Source organism: Eublepharis macularius, chromosome 17, assembly GCF_028583425.1.
Source record: "Eublepharis macularius isolate TG4126 chromosome 17, MPM_Emac_v1.0, whole genome shotgun sequence".
NCBI lineage: Eukaryota > Metazoa > Chordata > Lepidosauria > Squamata > Eublepharidae > Eublepharis > Eublepharis macularius.
The window spans coordinates 19,247,816-19,260,803 of NC_072806.1; the positions used below are offsets into that span (position 1 = coordinate 19,247,816).

General features: G+C 42.5%; 1 protein-coding gene across 1 annotated transcript; it reads left to right on the forward strand.

Annotated features, from left to right (window-relative positions):
- The first annotated feature begins 3,137 nt into the window (after positions 1-3,137).
- On the forward strand, positions 3,138-10,539 carry LOC129344900 (schlafen family member 13-like). Its single transcript, XM_055001817.1, has 3 exons — positions 3,138-4,326; positions 7,449-8,160; positions 9,334-10,539. The coding sequence occupies exons 1-3, from the start codon at positions 3,138-3,140 to the stop codon at positions 10,124-10,126; spliced, it is 2,694 nt and encodes an 897-aa protein (XP_054857792.1). The 3' UTR covers positions 10,127-10,539.
- The last annotated feature ends 2,449 nt before the right edge of the window (positions 10,540-12,988 follow it).

Here is a 12,988-nt window from a genome sequence, read left to right on the forward strand (position 1 = left end):
AAACTTTTGGTATTTATGTATTTATTGAGTGGTCTGCATTGCTTGTTTTCTTGCTGTTGCTAATTAGGTAGTATGATTTTCACAGTACTCTGTTGTTTTATCGATTCTGTAAACTGGTTTTCTTGATGTATTGTCGAAGGCTTTCACGGCCGGAGAACGATGGTTGTTGGGGGTTTTCCGGGCTGTATTGCCGTGGTCTTGGCATTGTAGTTCCTGACGTTTCGCCAGCAGCTGTGGCTGGCATCTTCAGAGGTGTAGCACCAAAAGACAGAGATCTCTCAGTGTCACAGTGTGGACACTGAGAGATCTCTTTTCCACACTGTGACACTGAGAGATCTCTTTTCCACACTGTGACACTGAGAGATCTCTGTCTTTTGGTGCTACACCTCTGAAGATGCCAGCCACAGCTGCTGGCGAAACGTCAGGAACTACAATGCCAAGACCACGGCAATACAGCCCGGAAAACCCCCAACAACCATGGTTTTCTTGATGTTTGTAAACTGCTTAGAGAACTTTTTAAGTTGAATAGGGCTTAAATGTATAAAGTGATGGGCTGAGGAGAGAATTCCAGATGGATAGCCATGCTAGTTTGCTGAAGCAAAGAAAAACGTTACAGTGGAAGTGTCGTAATATATGTTTTCAGTCTTTAAGGTGCCACTGAACTCCTATTTTACTATGCTGAGGAGAGTTGCATCCTCCACAGTCTTGTTCCCTCAGGGAAACTGTAACTGCAATCACCTCATGCCACAAGGAGCGAGAGAGGACAGGATCATATCCAGCCTCTCATAGGCTCGAAATGGGAAGACAAGGTTAATGTCCGCGTTCCATTGGCTGTGTAGGGAGCTGAGACTGTCCAATCAGGAACAAACATCAGTTTTGAAATTCCGGCGGGAAAAACGGTTCGCGAAGGGATGGCCTCGAGAGAGCTCGCAGAGACATCAATCAATCGAAAAGGGCGGTCTCTGCTTTTTTTTGACCAACTAGGGATAGAGGACGGCGGAGTTGGAAAACGAGAGCTATCGCCGGCTTCCAACACCCAATCAGAGCGCCTGTAAGCTAGATCAGGTGACTCCAGCTGATGCTTTTGGAGAATAGAGCCGACAGCTCCGGAAGTCTAAGACAAACCTGAGTGGGCGTGCGCGCCCTATCTGTCGCTTTTACAGACACTCACCCATCAGTAGCAACGAAAAGGGCACGTTAAGAACGTAAATGGGTGACCCTCTAGGTGGCCTCTATGTAGAAATTCCCCCACAACAGAGACGTTATGTACAGCCTACAATTCCGGTGGTTATTGGAGCGCCGGCATATGCTATTCAAAATTGAGGGGGCAATTAAATGATATGTACAGTTTTAAAACCAATTTATTAATTGATCCGCCTATAATTTATACTATGTAATATATATATACTATGTAATTTTGATATCCTGTCCTGGTTTTTGCACTGGCTGCCCCGCACGCCATTCCGTTCGCTGGGGAACCGAAGTTGCTGATACCTTCCGTGACTCTAATCTCTTTGGGCTCTGTGCCTAAGAGCCCATAAGCCAATCAGCGTTAGGGTTCTAGAAGTGGGCGAGGTCTTCTCAGACTGGGCATTTTAGCCTCGCCCCACAGTGCTTGTAGCGCTAGATTGGAAATTGCACTTTTCTTGCTTTGTCAGCTGCAGGAAAAGGAAGCCGTTTCGTTGTCAATGGTTTTGTGGCTGTTGGGAAGGAGTTCGTTTCGGTTGCAGGAAAAAAAAGCACAGTCTGTGCTAAAGCAAGGGGGACAAGGAGTTACTCTTTTAAAAAGGAAAATCATCTAAGGAGGGTGAGTGAAAAAGCCCCATTGGAGATACAACTGTGTCCAGAAAGAGGTTTCTTGAATACTGGAAGAACAACCTAATTTTTTAAGAAACAGACAAACCCAAACTCACTCTCATAAATGATGGCTTATTAAGATGGCAGTCACTGGCAAGTGTATTTATCTATGCCATTTATAGTCTGTCTTTCTCTCTGAGACTCAAGATGGTGCAATTACAGCAATATACTTTACAGCTGCAGAGGAGTTAGCCGTGTTAGTCTGTGGTAGCAAAATCAAAAAGAGTCCAGTAGCACCTTTAAGACTAACCAATTTTATTGTAGCATAAGATTTCGAGAATTGGATTTGGTGGGCAGGGTGGGGCTGCTTGAGTTCAGTCAAATTAATGGTTTTCTTTCACAGTGCAAATGTTTCATTGCTTAAAATAGTAATATCCTCATCATTTATAGTCTTTTATCACTAAGATCCAAGGCAGATTATACATTGAAGTGAAAATACAATATAATTAACATTAATCAATGAGGAAAGTATGATAATGAACAGGGAAACAGATACAATAGGGTATGGTAGTAGAAAAATTTTAAACAAGCATAAAGCTGAGCACAGAGATCAAATCTCTGTGCAACAAAGCACAACTAATTTCCATGTTTAGCAGTGTAGAAACTCCCTAGCAGGCACATATCTACATCAGCAACACTACCCAATAGTATAGTGTTCAGTCCCAGTCCCTTCCAAGGCATTTCTCTGAGCTATTTCTTATGACAGAGTCCTGTAGTCTGGCACAGAAATGTTATAGGGTGTCTTCACAGTTTGTGGCCTTTGGACTCCACTGTTTCCAGTGTTTCTCCCTTCATGTCCACAGATATATTGGGGGTCAGCTTGCTGGTCAGACCCAGTCAATTTTCTGTCTTGTTATTTGGCAATGGGCATTTCTAATGGTACTTTTCTTCAACTGTGGATTGAAGGCACCAAGAGGTCTCCTGTCCAGGCACTGACCAGATCCAGATGTGCTTAGCTTTAGCAAGACTGTTGTGTTATGTGCTGTACAGCTGTACTCTGGGGCTGTGGTGGGCCACTGATCAAAGTTTTTACTTAACAATTTTCTTACTTGTTTTAAATAATTTTGATCCGCTTTTTTGATACAAACTCTTCAAACCAGCTCTCAAACAACCAAAAATCTACAATACCAAATCCAAATTAAAACACTACAAGAAATACTAAATTTTAAGATGGATGCTGGGATCGTCCCAGCAATTAAAATAGCATCCCACTTTTGATATTTCAAAATAAACATTCCTTGTATGCTTGATTCCTCATTTCTGCCCTTCCTAGGCATAGAATGGCCACTACTGAGTCTCAACTACATCTTGATTTAGAAACAGACTATGCTGAGGTCGTCATATCAGTCGGGAAAATAACGTTTGGTGAGCTCCAAAGAAACAAGAAGTGTCCTAAAGAAATGCAAAGAGATAGTCTAGGGGAAATCGAAAATGAAATACCCTTGAATGCCAAGACAGGAACTGTGGAAGGGAAGAAGAAGGGAGATGAACAGAGGAAGCTAAAGGAGAAACAGGATGATGTGCTTAAACTCATGCGGGCAGCATGTGCTTTGCTGAACTCGGGCGGAGGCGTGATACAGGCATCGATTGCAAACCAAGGCTACTCTTCTGTGCGAGATGGAATTGGTCAGGACATCCAAAAAGCCTTGCAGGAGTGTATTCATTTTGAAGAATTATCCGAATATTTTGATTTTATTGAGGAAGATCATCACATGATGATTTGGGTGAAGTCATGGAGCAGCGTAAATTCCTCCAAGCCACGAATTTGTAGTGTGGCAACTGGTTTGCACCAGCTCAATGGAGAATCTGCTGTGAAGCGGAAGGATTTGACCTTTCTGAAAGAGAAGCTAGCTTCTGCCAAGCGTGAGCCTAAAGATCAGACGAATCCTAAGAGGCCTCGTCTCCTGATTAATATCCAGGGTTCAGCAGGAGTCGCTGTAGAAATGGTAGACGGCATGCAGGAGGCTGCGGCTCAGTTTTTCAATCGAGACCAACTGGAGTATGGAGAGATCCTGGATTTCTCTAAGTGGACAGTGGCTGAGTTTAAGGTCTTTCCAACAGACAAGCAAAGCTATGAGTTTGTTAGAATCACCGTAGCACGCTATGCTTCCATTTTTGCAAACATAAAAGGGGGATACTTAATTTTTGGTGTGGACAATTCTCGGAAAGTTGTTGGGTGTAAAAGAAATGTTAAACCAATGCAAGTGAAAGAGGTAGTTGCAACAACCATTGACACTATCCCCTACTTCCCTTTATGTGCTTCTAAGCCAAAAGTTAACTATGAATTTAAAGCCCAGGCTGTTTATGATAAATATGGAGAGGGACGTGGTTATGTCTTTGTTGTGAAAATCGAGCCATTTGATGGCATTGTCTTTTCGGAAAAGCCCGATTCGTGGACAGTGGAGGGTGACCATCTGAAGAGATTGGAGATTGCTGAATGGCTTCAAATGATGACAGCAGAAGACCCAGGTAGGAGTTGAACTTGCAATTTGCTGCATTGGAGGGAAGCAGGTTACTAGGCATTGGGAGAATAGGGGACTTCAAACAGAGGAAGTGTCTGTAACTATCTGGAGGATAGTTAATATTTTGGTAAATGTAACAGCGTTTTTCTGTTCTCTTCTAATTGTATTTTGGTCTCAAAGTACCATAAGGTCATCATGATAAATTGGGGGAGAGACGATATATCTTCGGCATGCCTAATGAAAGAATCTACTTGGTTCCAACCTGCCGTGCAGTCTTGTTTTTTCCTCCTATTCTGACTCTGTTGTGCACATGAAGTGGGCTTATACAAAGTTAGACCATTGGTCCATACAGTTCAGCATTGTCTACTCTGGTATCTGCTCTCCAGGGTCTCTGTCAGAGATGCCAGGGACTGAAATGGGATCCTACTGCATGCAAAGCAGATAAGCTGCGCAACTTCCCTCCAACAGTACATGCAATGATATCATTGCATTGTTGCCCAGCAGACTTCTCTGTTCCTAATCTTATCTTTTTCTCTGCCTTTCTTTTGGGTGCTGAGCTTGTGGATAGTGAAATCTTGAATCTCCCAGCTGTCCGTTGCGGCTATGGTCTCCCTGTACCATAGCAATGTAGGGCAGTGATCAATATCTGCTATTAACTCTATGTCACTGTTTGCAATTGAGTCCTTTTCCTTTGTTATATTGGCTTGCCTGAGGACGCTTTCCTTTTTTGTTTGTGGCTGCATGTTGGTGACATTTCAGTCCTTGATTGGTAGGAGGGGAGGGCTGTTTCTCTGGGCTGCCCCACCCCAACCCCTGGCCAAGAGACATTTGCCAAAAGAGCTTATGAATGGGCCACCTAGAAGTTCAGGGGTGGTAGATCTGCTCTGGTCCCACCCGCTTGAGACCTGATAGTTGTCATCTGTCGTGTTCTGCCCTTCCCCTCAGTTATTGCTGCTACTTTGTTTTAAGCCCAAGTTCATTATTTACTTTTTATTTATAGTCTGCCTTTCTCATTGAGACTCCAGGTAGATTAGACAGTAAAAGTCAATGGAATCAATAGGATGAGACATCTAACAAGCAATGTAAAAGGACTGGGATTACAAACATCTGAAACAAAACAAAGTATGAGTCATGACAATGCAGGAGATAGTGGTATGCAAGTAGAAAACACTGCACTGAGAGCAAAGCATTACTGAACAGCAAACAGATAATACATACGTAGTAGTATAATCCACAGTCCCATTTCCTTTATAAAAGCACCTTCTTGAACCACTTGATTATAATATAGCCCTATTTCCTTTATAAACAGTATGTCCCTTGTAAGGCTGTGCCTTCGGCTCTCCTGGTACAGTGGCTATAGGCCAAAAATGACTCCCATCTTCTCTTTCTTTTCCAATGGAAAATGTTATATTTGTTTCTGAGATCTTTCGAAGCTGGCTGAGCAATTCACAACAGAGCTGAGTCTGTCGGATGGGCCTCCGATGATCAAGCCGGTGTATTCAGTCCGAGGTCTGGACAGTTTGGATGTGCTGTGCAGAAAGCTTTTTCCAGGTATGGCTTATGGATTTTGTAAAAGCTTTTATAAATTAGAATTTCATATCAAAGCAGGAAGGCCTTGAATGGCAGATGGTAACTGTTCAGTAGAGTTGCCAGCTCCAGTTTGGGAAATTCCTGGAGATTTGGGGGGGGGGGAATGGAGCATGGGAAGTGTGGAACTTCAGCGGGGTATAATGCCGCAGAGTCCACCCTCCAAAGCATCCATTTTCTATAGAGGAACTGATCAATGTAGTCTGGAAATCAGACATCGCAATTTATCTTTATACATTGTGAGGAAAACCTGCAGAAGATCAGAAGGCAAAGAAATACAGGAGGAGGAAAAAAAGGAATAAGAGGGGAGAGGCGAGGCTGTGTAGGGGACAGAAAAAGCATTTAATACCAAAACCAGAACTCACTTGAAAGCCTAGAGATCTGCATGCTTTTATTTATCCAACCAAACCAGGCAAGAAATCAAAGTAAAGCATCTCATCCTATATCAGGCTAACCATTTCCAAAGCAAAACTGCTCAGCCCTTTGGGAAATATCTCAAGCTCAAGGGAGCTCCACAGCTTTAAGTTTTATTGCTACATCTGATAGCCTCTATGAATATGTCTCATCCCTGTTTAAAGCTATATAAACTCATAGCCAGAGTAGCATGCTGTCATAGTAAGCTAATTATGCATTGTTAATTATGTGGGGGAAAGTATAGATATTGTAAGGGGATTTTATCGTGGAGTTTGTGGTCCTCCCCCTTTCAAAAAGCGTTGCTCACTGCTGTCGGGTTAGCTTGGCTTTGTTTCTTTAAGCAGAGCCACTGAGAACTGTGGAAATCTTTATTTGCGCAGTTACGCCCTGAGTTCCCTTAAGCAGGAATCAAGCATTTGAAGATGCCTTATTCCAAGTCAGAGCACCGGCAGCAGTTCTCCAATGTCTCAGGCAAAGAAAAGTCCCAGCAACTGAAGTCCTTTAATCAGTGATGTTGGAAATTAAATCTGGGATCTTCCGCATGCAAAGGAAGGCTCAGCTGCTGAGTCCCGACCCTTTCAGTGTTATACTAGTGATGGGAACTGTCTTTTCTATGTACAGGCAATGTAAAACTTGTTCTGCGATTGCGGATGTTTCCAGCATTATCGTTTGCCCTCCAAGATAAGCAGCTGTCTACAGTTAAGGCTGCCATTTTCTCCTGTGTTCACAGGGATTCTTATATCCTAGAAATAGAGAGAACAAACTGTTCCTATTGTGTTCCAGACAGGATTTATTAAAGAGAGCCAGTTTGGTGCACTGGTTAAGAGCGACGGGACTGGAGAACTGGGTTTGATTCCCCACTCCTCTGCTTGAAGCCAGCTGGGTGACCGTGGGTCAGTCACAGCTCTCTTTGAGCTCTCTCAGCCCCACCCACCTTACAGGCTGATTGTCATGAGGATAATCATAACACACTTTGTAAACTGCTCTGAGTGGGCGTTAAGTTGTCCTGAAGGGCGGTATATAAATCGGATGTTATTATCATCATCGTTATTATTATAATAGAAGTGGAAAGGTTTTCACTTTAAAGTGTTGAGTGTCTTCTTTATATTTTATACCAACTTTGTTCAGCAGAGTCCAACAGGATGATGTTTGTTCCCCAGCCTCTCTGTGACAAGTTATTCTTGGAGTATCCAGGGCTGAAAGCTTTGCTAGAAAGGGAAATTCAGACATCGGTTCAAGGAATACTGATGTTTTCAAGAAGCTGGGCTGTGGACATTGGGTTGCCCAAGAACCGGGCCATTGTGTGTGATGCGTTTTTGATGGCTGTTGGACGCCATCCCATCCTTTACACCATAGTTGAGGACCCCACCTCTGATGTGTTTGAGCATTCAAGACACACAGCCAGATTGCTAAAGCAGAAGCTGGTGAATATCGGAGGATACGCTCAAAGGATCTGTGTGATTCCAAAGATCTTGAATCTACATCATAACAATTTGCAGAATGCTGGAGACGAGAGGTTGAAGTACCCCAAAGACTACAGCTTGCGGCAAGAACACCTACCCAGCTTACAGAAGTCACTTGCAGCAGTCTTGCTTGGCTTCACTTCCTTTTTGAGTGACTTCATTGGAGTGGAGTTTCTCAATCTCTTGACCCTTGAACAATATGAAAATCTCTCGAAGAGACTTGATGAGACCAGGCTCCACTTTATATATGGCATCCCCGGAAGCGGGAAAACAGTGGTGGCTTTGAAGATTATTGAGAAAATAAAGAACGAGTTTGGCTGCCAACCCCATGAAATACTTTACATTTGTGAAAACAAGCCACTGCAGGATTTTGTCGGGTGAGTGTGTCAAAGGAGATAGGCTTCTAGAATAGGCTATTTTTCTGTCTAATTGAACCTACTTACATCCCTGTATTAAAGTCAATCTAAATAATGTGCATTCTATAGCATTGTCTTAATTTTTTTTTAACTTCAACTTTCTACAACAAGCTATTCCTGGATTATTCCTGAACTGGATCTAGGCTGAATTGGCCGTTTCCACTGATTCTCCCTTCTTGTTGTTCCCAAGGGTCCCATCCTCCAGGAGTGGTATTTTGTGGGCTGCAGTGGGAGGAGAGAGAGGCAGGAAAGTTCCCTTCTGCTGATGGAAAAAATAGGGCCTGTCTAGATGTGCAGGTTTTTAAAGAGTTGGGTTTTGATTCCCCAGACCCAACTTGGGTTCCCAGCAACCATACAGCAGCTGTGGAGAGTGGCTGTTAAAAAATAGAGGAGAGCCCAAACGGCCTAAAAATGCCACTAAGGGGGAAGGAAGGGCTCCTGCCCTTTCCCCGTGTCAAAATAGCACTGGGGTTGGGTGTTTCCCTGTTTTTACTGCTCCACCTGTACAGAATACTCCACTTGGATCAGCAAAAACAGACATGATACTTGCTATTTTGGAAAACGGCTTGAGGGGGGAGACAGGAGCCCTCCTTTCCCCTGTCTGAGGCCGTTTAGGCTCTCATTTATTTTTTGACAGCCATTCCACACAGCAGTTGTGGGAGCCCAAGTTCCCCAGATCCAATTTAAAAACCTGCAGATCTAGAGAGACCCATCGTCTGTATGCAGCCCCCATGTTTTTCAGGAAGGTGGGCTGTGCATATTGAATTTCCCAGTAACTTAGCAAAAGTCTTCTGGTGCTGTGGTCAGCAGAGCACATACTTGGCTTGCAGAAGGCCCTGGTGAAATGAATCTCAATGCTAGACTCTTAGCCATGTTGTGCACACAGATACAGGCAATCCTGCACCACGTGCCAAGCACACGATTTGCCTCTGAGCTTTTGGATGTTCATTGGATAGGCCACCAGGTAGGGGTTAACTTTTCAGATATGAGCTTGTTTTTTGGGAATTACTGTGTAGGGACCAAGACTGAAGAGGCAGGATGCAGATTTTGTGCACAAATGGTCCCAGATAAAATCTAATTCAAATGCAACTAGTTTTGCATCAGATTTATTTAAAACTTTCCTTTATTTTCTAGGCAGAAAATGTACAATGCAGTGACAAGAACTACATTTATGAAGGAAGAATTTCCGAATGTCAAACACATTGTGGTTGATGAAGCTCAGAATTTCCGAGTGGAGAACGGCCAATGGTATAAGAAAGCCAGCAGCATTGTCACTCGTGACCCTGAAAATCCAGGGATCTTCTGGATCTTTTTGGACTACTTCCAAATGAGTCACCCTTATGAAACCGGCCTCCCACGTCCAACACAACAGTATCCAAAGGATTTTCTTACCAAGGGTGTCCGGAATGCCTCTCAGATCTATGAAGTTGTGAGATTAGAGATGGAAAAAATAGTTCAGACCAAGTGCTTAAACATTCCTTACCCGCAACTGAAAAAGCTGCTAGACAGAGCATGCTGCAGTAATTCTGTGGTTGGCCATTGCCTTATAAAGCCTGAGATGGAGGTGCAGGAGATGGCACGTTATGTGGCCGGACAGTGTCAGATCTACCTGGACAGAGGCTACTCCAAGAAAGACATTGCAATTCTGTGTAGCACAAAAGAACTAGCTTCGAAATACTTGCATGTTTTGAAACAGGAGATGAGGAAAAAACGCCTTGATGTTTGTTTTGTGCCAGCCAATGAGATACTGAAAGACGAGATTGTCCTTGACAGCATTCGCCGTTTTTCAGGCCTTGAGAGGACCATCGTGTTTGCTGTCAACCCAGTCTCTTCGCAGCAGGAGGTTTCGCACAACCTTTTGCTCTGTGCGGCCTCCCGAGCTAACAAACAGCTTCATTTGTTGCATGAAAAGGAGCAAGTTCTATAAATCTGAAAAGGGTCGAATTGCAGATCTGGACTTGAGCATCTTGAAAAGAAGCAAAGGTACAAGAAAGCCACGCTGATGTTACTTTCTGCTTGGTATAGGTTTTTGCCCATGTCCACCCAGTCAGGACTGGGTTTGCCAACATGCCTGGAGAAAAAATGCCCTGTCCCCCCCCCTTTTTTAAATATGTTTTTTATTCTTAATCAACGTCAAGTTAAAATACAAACATTTTGAAATGCTAGCAAATACTAAGTAATCATGGTACATTAGATACAAAACATAATCTTAACTATGTATTTAAATACTGATATAATAACAACATTGTATGCTACATCTTAAGTGCTATTAACTATTAACTATTTTTGACGTTTGTCAGATGCTAGTAGTGTTATAAGAAGAAACTAAATGATCGTTAACAAATGTATTTAACAGTGTTTTTTCGTTGCTAGTGATGACTTTGTTCCCAACTTCCCCCCTTCCCCCCCTCCCTCTCTCCTCCCGTTATTTGTGATAGTTTTATTATCTGTTATTTATCTACTTTATCTCTCCCTCTTTCCCACTTTTTATTTATTATATATGCATATATGCATTTCCTTTTATTTAAATACTCCCCCCCACCCCATTCCCTTCCCTTCAAGGTGCACTATAATATTTATCTACTACAGATATAACAGTTCATTGGCACCACACACGGGCAGTTGGTTTCACACCGATACTGTAGGGCTGTTTAATACTGTAGGGCTGTTTAATACTGTAGGGCTGTTTAAAAAAAGAGCAAACATTGGGAGATCCGTCCCCCGCCCCAATCCCAAAAGCTACTTAAAAATAATATAAGTCAAACCATAGCAGTTCTTTTGGTACAATACCGGATTGAGATTATGTAAACCACTTTGTTTGCCTAGTTGTAACGGACAGGGGTCTTGCTTCCCTTATGTGGAGAAAGTGATTGAGCCATTTTCCTTTTTTTGCACTGTCTTGTCAAATTCTATCAGTGACTCTATGTGGATATTTTGCAAAAGAGCAGCTCCCGATTCTGAGTCAGTGGCATAATAAGATTTATCTTGATGTATGACCAGAAGTTCAGTATAGTTGCATTGAATGTTGGCTTGTCTCAGTACCTCCATTGTTGCTTTCAGCTCTTTCCTTTTGCTAAGAACCTTGCTGGGTAAATCTGTTAATACATAGATGGGTGTTCCTTTAAATGGGATCGAGCCTTTGCTTCTAGCCATTTCGAGTATCATTTTCCAGGTTCTTCTATTTGGAAACTCTGTCAAAATGTCTCGTGGATTATTTCTTTTGATCGTTTTTGTGATCCTATTAGAAATGCCTTTGATATTACTGGAGGCACACCCTCCTCCAGTTGAAGTGTCTTTGCCAGCCACGATGCCAAAAGGGACGGAAGATCTTCATTATTTGTTAATGCCTCCTCTATGCCTCTAAATTTAAGATTTCGTTGCCAGGCTGTTATTTCCAACTTGAGGATTCTTTCTTGAAAGTCGGAACTAGTTTTTTGAAGATCTCGCACTTCTTTTTGCATGGTGACGCCAAGATTTAAAGCGCTCTCAGCCTTTTGAGATGTTTTGTTTAAGTCTATTTTAATTTCAGCTAGTTGGTCGGCAAGTGGTTGTATTAAAGAAGTCATTTGATTTAGGATATTAAGTTCCACCCTAGCCAGCTGTGATGCTGAGGCTGGTTCAGGGTTGTTTAGCATTGGTGTGGTGTCGAGCAAGAGAACGTCCGCCATTGTGAGTTGTTTGAAGCTTGTTTCCCTCTGTGCCGCAGTTTGATTCGTTGCTGAAAAATATTCTTGCAAGTTTTTGAAGCTTTTAACGATGTCTTCTGCTTAGCATTAGCCTTTCCTCTCCTTCTCCCACCCCTGCTAAAAACTCTAGTTCATGCCTAGTTGTCTCCTGCCTTAAGACTGCAGTCTTTATTGTGGTGGTCTGTTCTCACCCCTCGAACTTCTCATCTTTGCACAGATTTTAAAAAACAAAATAAAGGCTCTGACAACAAGGAGATAGGATAATGGGATGAAGTTTGATGCTTTGGTGTATAGAGACTTTTCATTAATAAATTGGAAGGGTCCTTATATGAAAAATCGAAAAAAAGAGGGCTCTTAAGTTTAACACAGAATAAGCAAGACTTTGAAAATAATATATATATTTGTTGTGGAGAAAACCAGAACTCAGTTTGTAGTTTTGTTTTTGTCCTTTTCTTTTTCTTATCTCTCTAAACTATACTTTGGTGTAGTGGTTAAGAGCGCAGGACTCTAATCTGGAGAACCAGGTTTGATTCCTCACTCCTCCACTTGAAGCCAGCTGGTGACCTTGGGTCAGTCACAGCTTCTAGCTCTCTCAGCCCCACCCATCTCAGAGGGTGTTTTGTTGTGGGGATAATAATGACATACTTTGTAAACCGCTCCGACTGGGTGTTAAGTCATCCTGAAGGGTGGTATATACATTGAATGTTGTTGTTGTTGTTGTTGTTGTTATTATTATTAGTAGTAGTAGTAGTAGCGGCTTGTCTTGTTTGTTATTTCAAGTTTATATATATTGTTAGTGTGGGGTTTTTTTAGATTGTTATGTTTCTTCTATCTTTTATGTTTACTGTTTATAGTTTAAATAAATAAAATTTATATTAAAAAAGTGGAAAAGTCCAAGGATCTAAAAGAGCTGAGTGAAAGATGCAGTGGGAACTGCATTCCCGGGAGTTTGAGCTTATACCCTTGCCTGAACTACCACCTCTTGTCTTACATTTAACAAGAAAACGGTTTGGAGCCAACTAGTTTTTCTACTACCAAAAATAGGAGGAGGGGCTCTTTGACTGTCCAACCCAGTCTCGGCAGGGCTGACACGAGGCTTATCA

Coding starts and splice junctions, on each gene's coding strand:
- LOC129344900 (XM_055001817.1), top strand. CDS start 3,138: ATGGCCACTACTGAGTCTCAACTACATCTTGATTTAGAAACAGACTAT. Junction 4,327..7,448: donor GATGACAGCAGAAGACCCAG/GTAGGAGTTGAA, acceptor AACTTTGTTCAG/CAGAGTCCAACAGGATGATG. Junction 8,161..9,333: donor CCACTGCAGGATTTTGTCGG/GTGAGTGTGTCA, acceptor TTTATTTTCTAG/GCAGAAAATGTACAATGCAG.